A 22,623-nucleotide genomic window follows, 5' to 3' on the forward strand; every position below is an offset into this window, starting at 1 on the left:
TATATATTCTCTTTTTATTGGAAAAAGTGTCTTCTCTAATTTTAGAGGATGATAGTTGTCTCAGTGGTTAAGAGCACTTGCTACTCTTGGAGATGATCTGCATTTGGTTACAGCCTCCCAGGGTTGCTTGTATCCTTTCAGCTCCAGGGAATCTGGCACCCTCTTCTGATGTCCATGGTCATCTTGTGTGCACACAGTACACACACATATATGCATGCAGGGAAAATAAGCACACATATAAATAAGTCTTAAGAAAAGACTCACAGAAAATACCTGAGTAACTAAGAACATGACTTTGAACTATAAAAGTAATCCATGCTTTTAAAATCTTTGATAGTGTAATTGCTTTGGAAAACATGGACACATACACAATGAAACTTGCCCTTATATTAACATAAAAAAGAATAAGCTTAGTCATAGTTCCTTCAAAATTTTCCATTTTGAGGGCATGCATACTTCGAAATATTTTTAATACTGTAAACACACACACACACACCTGGCAAGGTTTTGTTCTGTTCTTTAGCTGCTGGTGATTAAACTTATGCCCTTACACATACTTACAAGTCAACTCACTCCCAAAGGTTAATTATTTTGGAGTAAAATAATAAAACATCTATCAATCAACTTCTGAATGTTAAAGCACCTTGTGCTCTCACACTGTACCCATCTATCTGGAATGTAAAAAAATTTCCCCTTGCTTATATTGGGGATAATAATAAATCTGTTAGTAATTATAAAAATTTTAGCACAGTTTAAAAATCCCAACATTTTTCAATTGTGAAATTAAGTGGATAATTAAAAAATTTAAATGTATGGATACAGAGCTGAATAACTGCTATGAAGTTCTTTAACATCAGGAACATATTAAGCAGGTATGTGTTTAAATTATTCTGAGAAAAAAATGTCCGCATTTTAACAAGGCATTGAGGTCATGACAGGCCTGGTTTGCTCAGGCTAGCATCCTTGTTCAAGCACTTACCAGTTGTTTGATAATAGGACAATCACTTAACTTGTGTCCCTCAGCTTATATGTTGTAAAATGTAGATAGTACCTAACTTATAGCACTACTAGGAAAATTAAGATCAGTTAATATATATAAAATGAACATAGTGAGGTATGCCTTTAAGCCTAATACTTGGGAGGAAGAGGCAGGCAGATCTCTGAGTTTAAGGCCAGCTTCATCTACAAAGTAAGTTCCAGGCCACCCAGAGCTACAAAGAGACCCTGTCTCAAAAACAAAACAAAAACTAAAAGCTAAACAATATAAAATTAAAATGACTGAAATACAGTAAACATTCCTTAAAAAAAAAAAAGACTTATTTATTTATTATATGTAAGTACACTGTCACTATCTTCCGACACACCAGAAGAGGGCATCAGATCTCATTACAGAGGGTTGAGACCCACCATGTGATTGCTGGGATTTGAACTCGGGACCTCTGCAAGATCAGTCACTGCTCTTAACCACTGAGCCATCTCCCCAGCCCCCGTTATTTTTCATATTAGTTCTGCTACAGCAGGCTCATAATTGTATTTGGGAAAAGCCTGGTGAACCAGCAGGCCAAGTTCATATACTCAGACATAGACGTACTTCCACAATGGCATCACTGAGGTGCTTCTGTTGTCGAAAAAGGATGTTAGTAGCTCCGGCTACAAATCCCCGAACAGTGACATCAGAGAGAAGATGATGCTGCTGCAATGCCATGTAAGGCAAACACAGATATCCCTATGGATTACAAGAGCAATAGAAAATAACAGAAACATGAACAAAAACAGCTTCTCCACCTTTCATGAATGTCCATTCTCTCCTGCCTGCCCATTTAATCTTTGACTCATTAAAATAATATTCACAGAGCAATGGCTTGCCTTGACTTCAGTATGTCCAGCTAGTGATTAGCTAATTTTCTTCACAAATGGTCAAACCATTGCAAGGCCACCTTACTTGATTCCCTTCATCCTTGATTCAATTTAAAGTCTGACTTTCTTTTAGTTTAGGGAATTAAGCCTATTACACCCATTAAAAAGTATGTTGCTAATAGAAAGCAGTTAAGAATTTTAAAGCATGCATCTTCACACAGCCACCATGGGCAATGAGAATAGTAAAGCATCCACTTTACTGCCCAATTGTTAGACACAATGCAAACATATGTCAAAATATTTGCTGTAAAGTGGCAATATCTGTTTAATTTCCATTTTAAAAAAAGCACTGCCTTAAAATTATAGCTGAATATCAATTACTGAGTTAATCCTCTATAGGCATTTAAATCTGCAAACCAATCCACCAAAAACAAGCCTAACCCAGCCCAATCCCCAGAGTTAAGGGTGTGGTCAGTGGTAATGATCTGTGCATAAAGGAAGGACAGAGCTGTATAGTCTCTGACCCAGTTTGTAGCTTCAGGTTATACATAAACCATCATACTTACTGGAAACCTATTCTAATTCAGAATCTTTCAGCAACAGTTTCTATTTCTCTGTAAATTTTTCAACTGAGCTACTTACAAAGAACCTTGTCTGGGGAGGGGGATACACACACACACACACACACACACACACACACACACACACCCTTCTCCCAGTACCTGACCTAAATTTATCCTATACCTGCTCACCTGTTGATATATTTTAAAATTATTTAATATAGCACTTTTATCACAAACAGGAATTATCACTTCATGAAAACTGGAGTATATACATTTCTAGCTATATAACAGAACATTCTAAAACTATAAAAAGTGATAAAGTTCAATTCTCAGAAATGTAAAAGTGATCAAGGGTTAGAAAAAGATGGGCACAGACTGCTATCATGTGTGTAAAAGGGGTAGGAAAAAAAATCTAAGCATTTCCTTATGCTATAAAAATACCACCAGAAGGAAACACGATATTGGTAATATTCACAGCTATTAGAGAAGGCAGCTAGATGGGCAGAAGAGATGGATTAGGAAACATTTCTTTTTTGGTTCGGGGAGTTGAATCCAGTGTTGTGTATATACTAGGCATGCATTCCACATCCTCAGTCCACAGGGAGAAAAAAATTTAAAAACTTTTTATGTATGCAAGTATATTGTCGTCAGAAGAGGGCATCAGATTTCAAATAGATGTGGTTGCTGGGAATTGAACTCAGGACCTCTGGAAGAGCAGTCAGTGCTCTTACCCACTGAGCCATCTCTCCAGCCCCACAGAAAATTCACTACAAGTGCTTTGGACTGATTTACTCTTGAACTATGTGGAAATATTACATATTAATATAACTGTTCAAAACAGCTTTAATATGGTGTCATTATTTTTCTTTTCATAACGTTCAATTTAACTAAAATTTTTGGAAGGTGCTGGAGTATGATTACAGAAGAATATAAGTCTTTCCCCCCCCCCCCAAAAAAATTCATATCCAAACCTACTCCTGGCTTCTCATTTACCTAAGACAATTCAACACCCAGACTTGAAATGACACCATATACTAATAAAACAAGCAAAAACCACAGAAAAATTATCATGTATGATAAACGTACACCAATACATAAATTACAAAAATAAAAATTACAAGCAAACATTGAGATATTTGCATATCTATAATCTCAGAAGTATTCATAATAGCCAAGAGTTGGAGGCAATGAGGAGTGAATTAATAAAAAAGTAGGGTAGAATATAATGAAATATTATTCATCTCCCCTTCAAATATGTGGTAAAAAATTCTATATTCAGCTACAAATTGAGAAGTTACATGACTTTTTATGTTCTGAGATATGATACTGCTATGTATCTTGAGCTGGCCTCAAACTCAGGATCCTCATGCCTTAGTTACCAAAGTGCTGGGTGACTGTCACGTGTCACCATACGTGGCTGAGATAATTAAATTTCACTATTTAAAATGCCTTGTAGAAATTAAAACAATGTAACTTCTGGTTTTATAGTACATCAACTGATTTTACTAAAAGACTCGTGATTGGAGAGGAAAGCTTACACAGGATATTAAACAGAAAAGGATCCCAGTCCTTTCTAGTCATTCTAACATTTAACTATGCCCACATGTGCCCAACTCCAGTACTAAGTCAGGAGGAAACAGAAGGAAGGCCCTCAGTATTGGACTTCCACGCCCCCCAAATCTTGTCTCTCTTTCTCAGTTTATCTCACTCCACCCCCATTTGAGTTCCTCTGCTCATTCATTTCCATACCAGCAGAGTATACAGGCATGATTTGTTTTCAATTTTTCTATTTATCTTGGTCTGCTGGATAGATGCTCCTAGACTCATCACTTCCTTAGCCCTTCTGTTACTTCTTCTTTTTTCTTTTTTTTTTTTTTAAGATTTATTTTATGTATGTGAATATACTGTTGCTATCTTCAGACACACCAGAAGAGGGCACAAGATCCCATTACTGATGGCTGTGAGCCACCATGTGGTTGTTGGGAATTGAACTCAGGACCTCTGGAAGAGCTCTTAACCACTGAGCCATCTCTCCAGCCCTATCTGTGTATTTCTTAAATAAGTTTTCAGAAAATGGTCACACAGATTATTAAACAACCTGGTGTAACCTAAGGTGTGGCATCACTCTCATCCAAGTTTAAACTAAGAGCAGGGAAACCGGCTATGAGGTTAAGAGTACAGGGTGAAGCTGGGAGGTGGTGGCACATGCTTTTAATCTCAACACTCGGGAGACAGAGGCAGGAGAAACTCTGAATTAGAGGCCAGCTTGGTCTACAAATAAGAGTTCTAGAACATTCAGGGCCACACACACACACACACACACACACACACACACACACACACACACACATTTGCACCCACATAGCAGCTCACAATCTTCTGTCACCTGAGCTCCAGGGGATCTGATACCTTCTGACCTGAGCAGGCACAGTATGCATACATATACATACAGGTAAAACTTTATTCATAAGATAAAAATAAATAATAAAGTAAAAGAATCCCAAGAGGAAAACAGCTTAAAGACAGTTTGGTTTTTACAACATCTCATCTTCCAAAGTTACTGACCAAAGGGATCAGTATTTGTAGTTAGAAGTGTGATTAAGCAGCACACTGGGTCTTACTCATCATCCAAGAGGAAAAATGACTTATCATAGCAACAGTGGTCAATCTATCACATACTTAGTGCTGGCATAAAGCACATAAATCTAACAGCTTACATGGTTTATTGAAAAAATTCAGATCACTTTGAGTAACCTGACCCTCAAAACCAAAGTTCTTTTTCAGTCTATTTGCCTCGTGATAAGAAGTGCTATTAGAGATGCAGAAATAATGGCAGTTAAAGAAATTTTACAGTTTGGGGCTAGAAGGATGGCTCAACCACTAATAGCACCTGAAGCTTTGGGTTCCAACTGTCACTCCACTTTCCAGGGATCTAGTACTCCTTGAACACTAGGTACACATGGCATATGTACATATATTTTCATAATTAGGGTTTCTCTTGCTGTGATAATATACCATGACCAAAAGCAAATCTGGGGGGGGGGGCTCTATTTCACCTTACAATTCTCAGGTCACATCCACCACTGAGTGAAATTAGAGCAGAAATCATGAAGGAATGTTACTACTGGCTTATTTCCCATAGCTTGCTCAAACTGCTCTTAAACAATCCAAAACCACCAGCTCAGGAATGGCACCACCCACAGGGGGCTGGCTGGTCTTCCCACATCAACATTTGATCAAGAAAATGCCCTACAGACTTGCCCAGGGCCAATCTTAATCTCAATTAAGATTTTCTCTTCCCAGGTATGTCAAGGCTCATTTAACCCCTCGTCAACTTCACACAAACACTTCACATAATATCATAACCTTTCTTGTTCATTCCCCAGAATCTCATATTAATAATCACTATATAAACACAATAAATTTCAAAGTTCTTTAGTCTTGAAAATATTTCAACACTTTAAAAGTCCAAGTTTTCTTTACAAGTCCAACATCTTTATCTAATAGCATTTTTCATTATATATTTCTCAAGTTTTCAAGGAGAATTTTCAGACCCAAAAAGGTGTTCAAACACATAAAGTTACAATTAATGTCCTCAATAAAGGATATTTCAATTTTACCTTTGTAAAGATGGCCAGAGGCATGCCATATTGGTCCTCTTCCAAACCAGAAATGAGCCCTGGTATTAGGACCACCTGCCTGGTGTTAGCTTGAGGCTGTACAGTAATGGGAGGACTGTCTGAGGGCACAGAGTCCTTTTGGAATAAGTGCGTCTGGTCCGACCCCACCTGCTCCCTTTCTTTCAAGCTGGCATCCTCTAAGACACTAGGATCCAAAGTTTCCCAGTCACTTTCTGAAGACTCTGGAGATGGTCGAGGTGGAAGTTCCAAATACCGGCCAGTGTCACTGTGCTCTTGTCCTCTGTTGTTGTTACCTTCTACCTGAAAGTAAGGCTTCTCTGACTGAGGAACAGCATTCTCTCCATGGTTTACTGCCGTGATTCTCGTGACAGTTCCCAAGTTGGTATTTAAGATGTCAGAAGTAGACTCAGAAACAAAATCATCTGCAGAGGGATTGCTTTCCTGAAGTCCAGCATCTTCAGACATACTCTTTCGGGGTCTATACTGAGAACAGTCACTGAGGCCATGCTCAATCATGCCTAAAATACAAAACATTGAAGAAGAGCTTGGCTTATGATAGTGTGGAAGAAAATAAGGTGTAGTTTCTGTTTTATATAGTGGACATTTCCTACAAAAATTTTTCAAAAGCTATATTTGCATCTTTTAAATGAAATTTCTATTAAAAAGGGGAAATCTGGGAAAGTTGTGTGTAGTAGCACACAAATTAATCCCAGCACTGAAGAGGCAGAGGAAGGCCATTCTCCGAGTTTGAAGCCAGCCTGGTCTACAAAGTGAGTTATGACAGCCAGGGTTGCACAGAGAAACAGTATCTTAAAAACAAAACAAAACAAACAAACAAACAAAAAAACCAAACAAAAAAAAGGGAAAATGGGAGCTGGCAAGATGGGTGCTTACTGTCAAGCCAAGCCTGAAGACCTAGGTTAAATACCACAACACACAATGGAAGGTACTTTCACAGGCTGTCCTCTGACCACAGCATGCCATGGCTTATGTTCCCTACCACAATGTCAAAATTAAAATAAGAAAACCAGGCTAAAGGGGGAAACAAAGCAAAACAAAACAAACCTATTGCCAAAAGGAAAATTAAAATGAAAATGTTAACCCTAACGAGTTTACTTTTTATTATTAAAAAAAAAAATCGAAATTTCAACAACATCAAGCAAAAGTAGCAATGGCTATCCACTTACCTGGAAAAAGGGATAACACAGTCATTAATGCACCCACCAATCTATTCACTGGAGAAATGTAAAACAGAACCTGAAATTGATTCAAATGAAATGAAATTAGAAAATTCACAAGTCTGTAGTAATATATAAGGGGAGGATTCTTTGCATAAGAATAATACTTTAAAAAGCCCATGAAGAAATATACAGCTTAGTCTTTGCGTGGAATCCCTAACACCTGGAGCAGGGCTGACTCTGACTCTGTGGCCTGCCTTTGGGTTCTTTTCCCCTAAACTAGGCTGCCTCATATAGCCTTAATAGAAGATGCACCTAGTCCTGCTGCAATTTGATATGCCATGGCAGGTTGATATCCATGGGAGTAAGAAAAAGAGAAGAAGCTGCTATTAGGATGCAGAGCAAAGCTAAATAAATAAATAAATACTAATTATATAAAAAATAACTAGCAGATTTGTACATGGCACCCCAAAAAATGACAAAGAAAAAATGACAGAGAAATATAACAAGTTGGATGATTTGAGGACCCCACATACATAAAACAAAACCAAAAAACCCATGAGTCATGTTTTAAAACAGCATCAACCACCTACCCACAACAATTAAGATACATTTTGCCAATGAGATCTGGTGATGATTCAAAGGATAAAAGTGCCACCAAGCTGGATGACCTCACTTTAATCTGTGTATCCTACGTGGTTGGAGAAAAATTACCTGCAAACGCTGTCCTCTGATCTCTATATACATAGGCTTTGGTGACTGTGGGAATGCAAACACACACACACACACACACACACACACACACACACACACACACACACAAAGACACACACAGACACACTGAGTTAACCAGACTTTTAGTCGGGTTAATTTCATGTTTTTTTTTTTTTAATCCAAGTTTTTTAAAATAAGGTTTTAATAAATTTTAAAAATGTAACTTAAAAAATACTGCCAACAGACACTAAATGACCATGGTGGATGGTTGGGTAATAGAATAGTCACAACATGTTAGATTCATTGTCTCACAAATTATTGGTTAACTTAATCAAATGATCAAAATTCCTATTACCACATTGAGGTTATATCATCACTAATCTAGCACCTTGCTAAAAATGTTTAAAATGAAAGTAACCACAAGAAAACAATCACACATCTAATTCTGTAATACTCGACTAGAGTCTTTTTAAAAGTGCCAATTGCACCTGCTTTAACACCACAGATACTAAAATTGGAATTATATAGAGAAATGGCCCTTGCAAAGACGACATGCAAATTCACAAAGCATTCCATAATTTAAAAACGTGTCAATCCTAAGGACTTAAGTTCAGGTTCCAATGCCCCCCAGATAACAAGCTTGTCAATAGTAGCTCTGAGGTGGGCAGAGCCTAGCTGATTGCTGAGGCTTGCTGGTTTCCTGTATATCCGAAGAAATACAAGTCCTAGGTTACAAGAGATCCTGACTCAAAATGAATAGTGTGATTGATAGACAAGGATACACACTACCCTCTGCTAGCCTCAGCATGCAGGCACAGATGCTCACACCTGCATATAAGTGTACATATACAGATCAATTAAAAATTCAAGAAGAAATGGGAAAGAGGCAGGACTGGGAAGACAGACCAGTGGTTAAGAAAGTATACTACTTTAGCAGAAGACATGAGTAGTCTAAAATGCTTGTAATTCCAGTTCCAGAGGATTCAAAGATCTCTGAGATTCTGAGCACAATTGCACTCATATCTGCAGATATATACATCGACACATAGTTCAACACAAGATAGATCTTAAAAAATGAATAAACAGGAGTATGAAGTGATGATGGTACAATCTGACTTGGAGTTAGATGTACTACCACTGTACTATAAAATAATTTGAGATTAAAGGTTGTATTTCAGGGACAGCTTCTGATTAGTCTAAAGCATAATTTCAGAAAACTTTTTTTATGAAGAGTCAGACACATATGCTATGTGAGCAATATAGTCTCTCATAACTACTCAACTACTCCTACAGAGTAAAAACAGCTACAAACAACAAGCAAACAATAAGTATGCCTTTTTCCAATAAAGTTCTTATCATGGCTCAGTAGTTAAAAACAGCTGTTGCTCTTGCAAAAGACCTGAGTTTAATTCCTAGCACTCAAATTAGGTACACTGTAACCATAACTACAAAGTATCTGATGTCCTGTCTTAGGCCTCTGCAGAAACATGTAAGCAGAGGCACATACCTACACACATACATAAATACAAATAAAATAAGTCTTAAAAACAACAAACATCTACAAAAGAAAGTGGTAAACCAGAGTAGCCTACAAGACCTCGTTTATAGACCGGAGGTCCACAATGACCATGACAATTCCATCTCCTTGTAGTATACTGTGCTCTGGAACCCAAGTTTAAGCCAATTAGTTTAGGCAGACTTTTGATAACAAATTGATGGAACAAATTCATATTCAATAACTTGGGAAGTGGTATTATATCTGAGGAAGCAATAGCCAAATTATCGTTGGCAGTTTATTGTATACAACAGAGATCACCTCTGAGTAAAACTAGCTGGACTGTAGGACTAAGAGAAAACCCAAGACTGTGATACCCTGGAAGCACCGAGTCAACCATCAATCCTGAAGTCTGAGTGAACCAACACATTTCCTTTTCTAGTTAAGTTAGTTTAAGCTTCTTATGGTGATAGTACAATTGAATATACTACCTAACTGTCTCTAAAAAGAACACACAAATTTGTATGTGTGATAGTAAAGTAAGAATTTTGCATTTGATAAACAAAATATGCCTTAAAACTTAATCATTAATTCCCACATTACAATAGTATGTAAAAATGCCAATAAAAAATAAAACCCTGTTCTTCCTTTTATCCTCTTTATCTCACCTTCTTTTCAAGAAGAATTAGCTTAAACAGAATCAAGACCTGCAGAAAGAGAAAAATACAATTTTAAAACAAGAACTCAGATCTATTAATAATTTGCCATTTCTTTTTAAAATAATTATTTTTAAATAATAATTTTAAATAACTACTACTTAAGATACATGAGAAACTCTGAACTTGAACTGAGAAATTAAGCATTAACTATTGTCCTCTAAAAATGTGAATCATTTAACCTTTAACTGAAGTAATTTTTATTTTGGAAAAAATAGTGTCATCACTGCTTGGAAATTTTTGAGTTTCTCAAGTGGCAGAGATTTGAGGCTGGGGAATGGCTTAGTTGGTAATGTGCTCACCTACCATGCATGAAAGTCTGTTTTTTAGATTCCCAGAAACATGTAAGTTAGGCATGGGGGTACACACTTATAATCTCAGCACTGAGAGGTAGAGGCAGGAGAGTCAAATTCAGGGTAATTCTTACCTACACAGTGAGTTCAAGGCTAGTCTGGGATATGACATTTACATGGATATTCAATAAAAGTTTGGTAAATCAGTGACTCTGTGTGTGTGTGTGTGTTCTTGGCAACTTATGCTTTAACAATAAGGACCTTAATCTCTGACACCAAAACCACAACAAAAGAAAAAGTTATTCATGTAGAAAAAATTCTACTTTCAGGGAAACACCTTAGAAATCAAAAGCAAACTCTATTGAGCAAGAGGTACTTCCAAACTTTTACCACACAAATACTCTTGATGTCTCCAGCCTTGTATAGTTAAGAAGCTGTCTTAGAAGAGCAAAACCACAATTATGCTGCCAGCTGATTGTGATGCTGCTCCGAGTTCGCAGGAAAAGGAGCACAAGAACAGCCTCTCCCATTTCAGTATATCGAAAGTTGAAGGATACTTATCACACCTTGTGTCGAAAATGAAGAACAAGATCTCGAGGAGACAGACCTACAATGTAAACAGAAGAGGTAAATGTGAAAGAGAATATCTAAAGAAGTAAATGAGAATATGTAAATATTCGATCATTTAAGTAATATTTGGTGAAATCCATATATACTCAGAAAGAGTATCTTCCACAAGGATGAAGATGATTAAAAAATGCCCTGTTGGAGACATTAGTCATGTGGTCACTGAGCACTTCAAATGTGGCTTTCAAATTTTATGAACTGTAATAGAATACACTTAGTCTATACTATTAGTGCATACACTTTTAGACATTGGGTTTAACACTTCTATTCTACACACATAAACTACACAAATTTAAAAATTGTAAAGCTTACACCATAATGGCAATCAGTCTTTTAATGTGAACTCTGGTCACTGCATTACATATACTGTTATTTCTGAATCACAGTGCTTTCCAATAACATATCTCTAACCCCATAGTATAAGAGAAAACAATAAATACAGTCTCAGAACAGGAACATCTAGCTGACTTTCTAAGACTGCATTAGTAAACCACAACTTGGCAACTTCACAATGAAATGGAAACTGAGGACCATATCATTACAACTTTTTATCACAAAAGAATATTTATTGACTACCTCAGGTGACAATGAATTTTTTTGTGCTGTCAACGGTATACATTAACAAACCTCCCAAATTGAAGAACCTCAGTCAAGAGCTACACAGCATCTGTGCCCATTCTATTGTAATTGAGCTGATTAGCATTAATGGGAAAAAGTCTAGTACTACTCTAAAAAAGCTGAAACTTGCCTCTGCAATACATGTAAATATCACCAGTATAAAATAATGATCCAGCTCAGTCTGAAAGCTGGGTATTTAAGGAAGAAGCAAACTTAAGAACTTAGATCCTATACAAGTATTGTGTGAATAATTATTAGTTATATAATATCCAATGGAATGCACGTATGCTTAACAGTTCTGATCATCAACAGTTACATGCAACAGTTTGACAACAGAAAACTGAAGACATTAGCTTGACCTGCAAGTTACTTACCAAGATACACCTGTGATCCTTCTAATGTGGTCCCTCCCAAGGAGCTGTTCATATGCTCATAGAGCTCCTGTGGAATAGAGACTCGTTTAGAACTTTACACTGTCACTTTAGCCACTAAGCTCCTAGAAATACGATGACCAGAAAAGGACTTTGTATGTTATTCTACCACCTACTAAATAAAATAAGCAACCACAGTCTCCAAGACCTGCCCGTGTTCAGCACTCATTTCTTTTCTTGTAGACAAGAACAGTAGAGTATCTGAGCAAACAGAACAAAACTCTTCTCAGAATACCCGCCCCCCATCTCTCTTGCTTCTTTTTAGAGCTTTAACAGTAATGTAAATTACCTTCCCTGTCTCCCCACTAAATTTTGAACTGCTCCAACTCTCACTAAAGCCCAGGACAGAGAAAGAACTGTGTACTGACGTATACTGATGCCAGTCCTGAGAAAAATGTTCTTGTTTCAATAAAATACCAGGAACCTGAATAGACACATGCCATAGCAAAACATTGTTTCTCCCAGGAGACAGTGATAATAGTTGTCTACAGTCACTGCCTCGGCAAAGACAGTTTGAATTTAGTACTTGGGTAAATCTACTAGCACTTCAATGTTTAATGCAATAAAGATTTATTTTATTATATATTTTTAAAATGATTCATCTTAAATTTTTTTTATTAATGTGTATACCTAAAGAAATCAGAGAAGAAAGACATTAGAACCCTAGTTGGCTGTGAGCCATCCAATGTGGACATTAAGAACCAAACTTGGGTCCTCTATAAGAACTCTTAAGCACCAAACCATTTCAGGCCCAAACAAATAGATGTTTATGCAATGTTTTTCTTAAACTATCAGGACTATCCTGTATAGTACTGCCACAAGAGCTATTTGATGCATTAAGCTACCATTTGCCAAATACATCAATATGGAAATTGGTTACCTTTAGAATGGAAATTTGGGAAAAATCTTTCTCTTCAAAATATGCATGTGTAATGAGTTGAAGTTTTGCTTGAAGTAAGCCATAAAGAGGCTAAAGAAGAAGAGAAACCATCATTAGGTTGATCACAGTAAACAAGAGCAGCAAACAAATCCATACAGCTTTTAATATGAAGGTATCAGGGAAGAAAAGTTAGTAACTACAAACTGTAGGACTCACGTTCAGAACCAGAAGCTGATATCACAGATCTTTGGCAGCAGGCAAAAGCTTTCTTGGCAAGGTTGTGAGACAGACCCTGGGCTGAGCTCCATCTTTCAGCCTGCTTAATTAAATGTCCTGAGCCTCTCCATACCTCCTCACCAAGCTGATCCTGTCTACCAAAAGGTGCAGTTTCTATGGCTATGTTAAGGATTAGGCAAAACACTTAGCAGAGTCTTTGACACATAGCAAAAATGTCAACAGCTACTGCATTTCATTCTATTGTGGTAACATTTAATCATGCTTAAGTAGTCTGGTTCTTACACCAAATGGAACACTCATGATTTGATTTAAGCTCACATCCTTTCCCATCATCTGTGGATGGTGGGAGTACCTAGTCTAGGTCCTCTACCACATTATTTTGTATATTTGAACAAAATTATTCCTTAATATTTATTTCTCCTACCCAAAATAAATCATACACAACTTTTATTTATATTGAGACACTTTCTCATTTATCTCTCCCTTTTAGAATGCAATTAATTAATACTGAAATAGTACCCATCCCTGTGAATATGACTCATCATTAAGTACAATATCATTACATTTTCATAACCACTACAATGCACTATAAACAAGTGAACCTTTCTAAGTAAGCTGTTTTCATTGCTTAGTTTGTTTTAGATACAACAAAATTGTATTTTTACTCTATATTTATACTTAGTAGTCTCATATATGAGAAATAGATATTGTTACTCTAAAATATGGGTATTTGTAAAATGAGACTAGCAAAGATATCTCAACATTGTTAGGAAATTAAACATGACAATGTTATATAAAAGTCTGGTAAAAATACCTGACACACAGAAAACTCAGTTTCTGTTATCAAAATTGCCCTTTGAAGAGTGACTACTCAGGAAGCCACTCAGCATGTATCTATTTACATATGTGATTTATTCCTATGTTTTGGATAACTGGCCTCATATACAAATTAACTGAAGAGTATTTTTCAGACTATCCTTCTAAAAATCTGTGTTATAAACTATGGTTAGTCATTATGCTATAGACTGGGGATGCGAATCTTTAATCCTGGTATACATGAGGCAGAGGCAGAGGGAGAGGCAGGTGGATAGATGTGAGTTCAAGGCCAGCTACGGGGTACAATAGTGAGACTCTGCCCATGCAAGAAAATAATTATATATTGCTGTAAATTATTACTGTCTGAAATTTCACTCCGTCCACTTCTCTATACCCTTTTCCTCTTCTTTCTCCTCTGTTTTTGGCTAGCAATAAAATCCCAAACAAACCGATTGACATTATACAAAGTTTTTTGTTTGTTTTGAAACAGGGTCTCACTATGTAACTCTGGCTGCCTGAACTCATTATGTAGACCAGGCTGGTCTTAAACTCAGAGATCTGCTTGCCTCTACTTCAAATACTGAGATTAAAAGTATGTGCTACCCAACATCAAACTGTGAGAAACTTGAAGCAATCCCACTAAAATCGGGGACTAGACAAAGCTGCCCACTCTCCCCCTACCTATTCAACATAGTACTGGAAGTCCTGGCCAGAGCAATTAGAAGGCAAAAAGAAAACAAAGGTATACAAATTGGAAAGGAAAAAGTAAAAACATCACTGTTTGCAGATGACATGATAGTGTACGTAAGTGACCCCAAAAATTCCACCAGAGAACTTCTACAGCTGATAAACAAGTTCAGCAAAGTGGCTAGATATAAAATTAACTCAAAAAATCAGTAGCCTTCCTCTACTCAATGGACAAACATGCGGAGAAAGAAATTAGGGAAGAGATTCCCTTCACAATAGTCACAAACAATATGAAATACCTTGGTGTGACTCTAACTAAGCAAGTGAAGGACCTGTATGAAAAGAACTTCAAATCTCTGAAGAAGGAAATCTCAGAAAATGGAAAGATTACCCATGCTCATGGATTGGAAGGATCAACATGAAAACAGTCATCTTACCAAAAGCAATCTACAGATTCAATGCAATCCCCATCAAAATTCCAACCCAATTCTTCATAGAGTTGGAAAGAGCAATGTGCAATTTTATCTGGAATAACAAAAGACCTAGAATATCGAAATCCATCCTCAACAACAAGAAAACATCTGCAGGAATCACCATCCCTGCCCTCAAGCTACATTACAAGGCAATTGTGCAAAAAACTGCATGGCACTGGTACAGAGATAGGCATGTGGATCAAGAATAGAATAGAAGATCCAGAAATGAGCCTTCACAGATATGGTCACCTGGTTTTTGACAAAGAAACTATAAACATTCAATGGAAAAAGGACATCCTCTTCAACAAATGGTGTTGGTCCAACTGGCACTCAGCATGCAGAAGAATGAAAATAGACACTGTCTTACCACCTTGTACAAAGCTCAAGTGCAAGTGGATCAAAGATCTCCACATTAAACCAGGTACACTGAAACTAGTAGAAGAGAAAATATTGAAAACCTTAGAACACATAGGCACAGGAGAAAATTTCCTGAACAGAACACCAATGGCTCGTGCTCTAAGGTCAAATATTGACAAATGGGACTTAATGAGATTGCAACTCATTTCTGTAAAGTTTCTGTAAAGCTAAGGACACTGTCAAGAAAATAAAATGGCAGCCAACAGATTGGGAAAAGATCTTTACCAACTCCACATCTGATAGAGGCCTAATATCCAAGGTATACAAAGAACTCAAGAAGTTAGACACTAGAGAGTCAAACAACCCTATTTAAAAATGGGGTACAGAGCTAAACAAAAAGTTCTCAATTGAGGAATATCGAATGGCTGAGAAGCATCTAAGGAAGTGCTCAACATCCTTAGTCATCAGGGAAATGCAAATCAAAACAACCCTGAGATTCTACCTCATACCAGTCAGATTGGCTAAGATCAAAAATTCAGATGACAGCAGATGCTGGCGAGGATGTGGAGAAAGAGGAATACTTCTCCATTGTTGGTGGGGTTGTAAACTGGTACAACCACTCTGTAAATCAGTCTTGCGGTTCCTCAGAAAATTGTACATAGTCCTACCTGAAGACCCAGTTATTCCACTTCTGGGCATATACTCCAGAGAAGCTCCAACATACAACAAAAACACATGCACCACAATGTTCATAGCACCCCTATTTATAATAGCCAGAAGATGGAAAGAACCCAGGTGTCCTTCAGTAGATGAATGGATACAAAAATTGTGGTACATTTACATAATGGAGTACTACTCTGCTATCAGAAACAATGACTTTATGAAATTCTTAAGAAAATGGATGCATCTAGAGAGTATCATTCTGAGTGAGGTAACCCAGTCACAAAAGAACAGACAGAATATGCAGTCACTGATAATTGGATACTAACCCCAGAAAGCTCTGAACACCCCAGAAACAACTCACAGACTGTGTGAAGTTAAAGAAAAACAAAGGCCAAAAAAAAAAAAAAAAACCCATTATGTTTAATCTTTACACACCAAGAAAACTTTGACTATTTCCAGGTTACATCTTGTTTTACATGTACTTTATGCTCACTGTAACTAGTAAGATTTTAATGCATACTATCACACCTTTAAAAAAATCAAGTACTGACAAAAATGTATTCATATACTGTTATGCAAAAATGCTTTTAAAATCTGTACATTTATCTTTGTTTTTTAAAATAAAGTTGTTCAATTAAAAAAAAAAAAGGGGGTGTGCTACCACACTTGTATAGCCTAGCTATACAAAGCCTATTTAAACTGTCTGTGGATAAGGAAATTAGATAAGTACCCAAGAAATAACCAGACAAAACATACATATATCTTGTAATTGGGCCAATAAAATATTCTCAATTTTTGTTTGGAGTAATTACAGAATGACTAAGATAGTAATCATAAAATATAGGTAATTAATATGATGTAGAGTTAGACTATTCCTTACAATTTTTTGGGGGGGGGGATAAATTTTACTGTAGAATTAGGCATTTGATGCAAAGGTGTCATTATCAATAGACATCAAATATTTTAAATTATTCAACTGAGAGATATGGAAACCAACAATATCACTGAATATAGCATTTCCTTCCTCTCTCTGACCCTCTCCCCAACTCTTCCACTGTGGCCCTAGGGATCAGAACTAGGATTTACACAGGATAGATTAATACCCTAGTCATTAGGATTTACACAGGATAGATTAATACCCTAGTCATTAGGATTTACACAGGATAGATTAATGCCCTAGTCATTTGTTTCTTTAAAAAATAAAAATAAGCTGAATGTGACCATACACACATGTAATTCTAGAAGTGGAGGCAGCAGGAATTCAAGGTCTTAGCTATACAAAGAGTTCCAGGCCAACCTGGGCCATATAGGAGCCTGCCTTAAAAACAAGATAATGTTAAGATAGGGGCCATGGCATTGGCTCTGCTCATACAGGTACTTGCAAGTTGACAGAGCTCTGATGACTGAGTTTGATCCCTGGAACAGGCATAAAGTCAGAGGGGAAGAAGTGACTCCAGAAAAGTTGTCCTATGACCTCCACATGTGCACTCTGGCGTGTACTCCTTCCCCTTCTCTAGCAGTACAAATTAGGGGGGGAAAGTATATGTTTAAATGTGTAATTGTTAATGTAAACTTGAAGACTGCACTAAGAAGAAACACAACTCTGAAATTTTGTTTTAGTACAGTTTTACTATGTCATTGGCTTTTCTCAAACATTCTAAAATTTAAAGTACATGTTAAGGCTAAATTTCTTCACTGCAATAATCATGAACAAATTAACTGAAGAGTATTTTTCACGCTACCCTAGAAATCTGTGTTGTTATTATTATAAATTATGGTTAGAGTTATTATGTTATAGCATGGTGATGCACACCTTTAATCTCTGTATTCATGAGGTAGAGGCTGCATGAATTTTTTTATCAATAAAATTGGAGCAGTTACGTTTTTTTTTTTAAATTGTTAAAAGAACAGTTACCCAAAGTCTTAGGAACAAAGAAAAAGCAGTGAAATATAATAGCAGTTTCATTTGGGCAAATGTGAACTTGCTCATCTTAGAGTCTTCAGCAGTTAGAAATGAGAGCACCCTGCTGGATACAGAGGATATAAGAGCATATTAGTAAGCACTTGACTAATTTTAGCAATTCTCACACATCTCTTACTCAAAAAAAGTTCTGCCTTGAATATTAATAGGTAAGTAAGTTACTAGATCTCTTACCAGCTTGCTTAAAACACAGACACTTTTCTGAACGGTCTCTCTGGTGATGTCAGCTTGCCTTACTTTTAATGCCTATTATAAGCAAACAGTTATGTATTAGATATATACTTTACAGCAGCATTTACAAAACAGTTTTCAATAAGAACATAACAAAAATTGTGCATTTGGTTAAAGAATGTCACAGTGAATCTCAGATATGCTAGTTGAGTACTTGCCAGCCTTATACTGAATGTCAGAAGCTACCTAGGCCCTGGGTAAAATAGTGAAGGGGTAATCCCTACTCTCCCAGAATTTACTGGTGCATAGAAACTGCTTTATGTACCAATCATATATCAGACCAATCATTTAGTGAGAACCAACTAACAAAAACTGACTGAATTAAAAAAACAAGATTTACTGTCTCCTAAAAAAATGGATGGAGCCTTAATATAAACATAAAAACTAACATTGCTAGATTGCTAAATTCCTAGTTGCTAAAACAGACTTCAAAATTAGTCAGGAGAGATAAAGAATGTCATCATAAATGTGTTGTAAGAAACTGATGCTCAGATTTATTATGGATGTATTTCCTCTTTTCATTAGTAATGCTACTGAAGTGCTGTAACATTTTCTTTACATTTAACTACTATTGAATTTAATTTTTAATGTATTTTGATGCCTTCCATCTTTCACTAGTTCTCATTATATAAACTTGAACATGCTAATAAAAATAATCCATGATAAAAAAAATCATAACAAATGCTGGTACCTACGTTGAGAAAGAAAAACCCTTAATCACTGCTAGTAAGGGCAGAAATTGTTACAGCCATTATAGAAATCAGTATGGAGATTCCTCAAAAACCTAAAACTTAGGATCTGGAACAATGGCTCAGCAGTCAGGAGTACACACTGCACTGGCAGAAGACCCCAGTTCTGTTCCCAAAACTCAAGTCAGGTGAGTCACGACCACCCATTACTCCAACTCTACGGGACTGAACTCGCTCTTCTGGGCTTTGCACACATGTACTACATGAAAGCTAAAGACTGTGATTCTCCTAATGAACAACAGCCAAGAAAGGGTTGGAGGAGCTTTTTCCTGCTGCTGCTTTCCATCATACCTTGGCTTCAATTTGTCGGTAACAAGAGATACCATATACTGTGGCTCCATTTCCATTTCTGGGTGGCAAGTGAAAAAACACAGTATCTAAGAGATACACAGAAAAATGTAAGTAGTGATATTAGTTACTCATTAATGAACAATCAAATGTGAAACTATAATGTAGTCATTAACAAAAACATAATGACACACCCAAGAACCATGTGATACTTATTTCTGGCATCACACTTTCCCCAGTTCTTATAGTACGTGTCTGCCACAAACCCTAAGAGTGTCAAAGATAACAGGTCAACCTGACTATACAATCACAGAAAATATATACAGGGACTGTTCCATACTAAAGAAAAATCAAATCATAAAAACTGATGGCAACATGTGGATTCTTCAATTTTCTGAGTGGACTCAAGAAATTTGGTTTAAAAACTGGGAAATTTGAACATAGGCTGGATGTGAGATGATATTATGAAATTACTGTTAAGTTTTTTAGCTATGATAATACAACTGGATGCTGGGAAATGATTACATTTTTAGAGGGTGCATGTACTTAAATATTTGGAAGTCAGGTGTCTGTCATTATTCTAAATGACTTTAAAACAAAAAGAAACAAAGCTGACAATACACACAAAGAAACCTTGCAAATATTTCCTGTAATCTTAATTTGATTTTTCCACCAGGTTGAAAGCATCCATAATAAAAAAATTAGGAAGAAACATATTTCTGAGGTTACAAATCTTACAATAAAACTTATTTAAACTGCACAGTAACATCTGATTCATTTTATAAGAGAAGTATTAAGTAATGCATGAGGAAAACAAATACTCCAATGATGTTTAATCTGGTTTAGCCAAGGTAAAATAGTTCTTCATTAGGTGTGGCAAAGCACTCCCATATGGCGGAAGACTCAGTGAAACTGTCAGCACACTGCTCTGAGAACACAAACATTCTCAGAAGCAAGCAACACTGAAAGGACAGGCAGGGTTGCAGCAGTGGATATAAAGTAAAAGAAACAATCTCAACAATACTCAGGTGGGCATTAGAGGATGACCTAGTAAGTCTGAAATTAGAGCTTTCCAGACCATGTGTAGCTAGTGCAGGCAACTCTTCATTTCTGCCACTGAGTCCAGCCTCCAGCATGATTTAATTGAAGTCATACCCCATCAGGAACTGCCCTACTCTGGCAATACCTGAAAGCCCTGGGCAGGAGGGGTGCCAAGGGTCACTGACCAAGAAAATAGGCACAGTACTCTCTGAAGCTTCTCTTGTGTATGTCTCACCTCCAACACACACACATTTTGTAAATAATCACAATAGGTCCAAAGGCTTTCATTTATCCTAAATATTCAAGACTATTATGAGAAAATTTCCAAAATTGCACTTAGTAATATTATCGTCTATTATTTAATGGCATACCTTCCTGATAGTTATGTGCACCATCTGGTAAGGCAAGGAAAGGCAAATACTTCCATTCTTCAGGTAAAGTATGGCTGTCATGTCCATCTCCTGGAATTAGTGGTGGGTAAGAGAATTCAACCTAAAATGGAAAAAAATGCTAGCCAAACATTGATCAAAGAAAGGCTCTTACACTGACAAACTGTAATCTCTTAAATCCCGAATGATGCTATTGAAGATTATCAGCAAACACACACAAAAAGTGGAGAAAGATGGGAAGGTTTATAGACTATTCCCGGTTGATTTAAAGGGTCTATCTAGTTGTAACTCAAAGTGCTATCTACACGTAAGTATGTTTAAAGAGAGTTTAGGTGCTAAACATACTTGAGAATTCTATAAGTGAAATTAAGACTACGGCAGGATGACTTGGGTTCATAGTATCTGTAAGTTTCTTTGGGAAAATGTGATCCAGACTTTAAACAGCCAACTTTGGGAACACAATTCATCCATAAATTGTAAACTGCTTTCCTTATGTTGGCAATTTTAGTATTCTTGTTTCCTGCTGGCAAAATTGCTACCATTAGATACTTGTACTTGAAAATTAGAATTTGCTAATCGATTTCAAAATAGTTAATCTCCTTTCTACATGAACACTTTCTACATGAACAACTTTAATAGCTACATAATACTACTACTTATTTGTTTAGTCAATCCTCTTGTTATATTAGAAGGTTTTTAATAGCTTTATAAACTAGTTATTGTTACTCAAATGAGCATGAAAATACTACCTGGTTCTACAACAAAGATGCTAAAACCCTAAAACTTCCTGAGTCATAAATTATTTATAATCAGCCCCAATACAGCCTATCTAATACTTAAGCTATCTTTAGAATAAGGAGTAGTCACCTGAAAGTCCATGCCTTGATTAGAAAGATGGAACTTTCAAGCTTGTCCTTTGATCCTAGGAGAGAGCCTGGAGACCAGCATTAGCCAGTGTGTTAATCAATCATGCTCATATAATGAAACCTTTAAATCCCATAACAGTGGGCTTCAGAGAGCTCCTTAGTTGCTAAATACATGAAGATGAAGGGAAGGAATGTATGCTCCCTATCTCTCCTTCATATTCTGTTTTACATACCACTCTCTTCATCTGGCTATTCTTGAGCTGAGGGCTATGGGAACCTTTCAATTTGGGGTTAAATTGAATAGAAGTTCAGGTGGTCTGGGACCTTGGCACCTGTAACTGGCTTTGTAATAAGTCTTATGGATCCAAGCCCTAAGATGATGGGTGTTAATTAACTCTAGGTAGTAATAGGTCTGAAAAGTAGGTAAAAACCTGAGATCAAGCATGCACAATAAGCTACCAGAGATTAAGAAATACTTTTCCTGATCATTATCTACTACTAAGTCGTTCACGTACCAAAATCTAAGTAAAATCTAAGGATCAAAAAAACACACATCAGTGTGAAGAAGATACCAATGTCCCCCAAAGGGATAAAGCTAAAACCAAGAAAACTTTAAGTATCTCTCTTTAAATAACCAATTCGTGTGGGCAGCTCTACACTGACTCTAATTATTTTACATACTTATTATGAAGTGATAACAGGAGAAAAGAAGACAATGGCTGACTTTAAAAAGTGGAAACAATAATGATGTTTTAAGTCAGAAGAAGTAATTTTTTTCTTTCTTATATGTACAGATGTTTTGCCTGCATCTATGTATGAAAACACCACGTGG

At 36.6% G+C, this 22,623-nt stretch overlaps 1 protein-coding gene across 1 annotated transcript in view; it reads right to left on the reverse strand.

The window, feature by feature from the left end:
• Positions 1-22,623, reverse strand: part of AVL9 (AVL9 cell migration associated) — a 41,236-nt gene that overhangs the window by 13,909 nt on the left and 4,704 nt on the right. Inside the window, exons 2-11 of the mRNA XM_080931848.1 lie at positions 20,908-21,028; positions 19,499-19,584; positions 18,402-18,473; positions 13,014-13,103; positions 12,077-12,143; positions 11,024-11,064; positions 10,117-10,155; positions 7,249-7,318; positions 6,041-6,579; positions 1,592-1,726 (exon numbers count right to left, since the gene is read on the reverse strand). Of these exons, the coding sequence (XP_080787974.1) occupies positions 1,592-1,726; positions 6,041-6,579; positions 7,249-7,318; positions 10,117-10,155; positions 11,024-11,064; positions 12,077-12,143; positions 13,014-13,103; positions 18,402-18,473; positions 19,499-19,584; positions 20,908-21,028 (1,260 nt within the window). The remainder of the gene's footprint in view (positions 1-1,591; positions 1,727-6,040; positions 6,580-7,248; positions 7,319-10,116; positions 10,156-11,023; positions 11,065-12,076; positions 12,144-13,013; positions 13,104-18,401; positions 18,474-19,498; positions 19,585-20,907; positions 21,029-22,623) is intronic.

This window comes from Micromys minutus, assembly GCF_963924665.1.
Source record: "Micromys minutus genome assembly, chromosome: 18".
Taxonomy (NCBI): domain Eukaryota; kingdom Metazoa; phylum Chordata; class Mammalia; order Rodentia; family Muridae; genus Micromys; species Micromys minutus.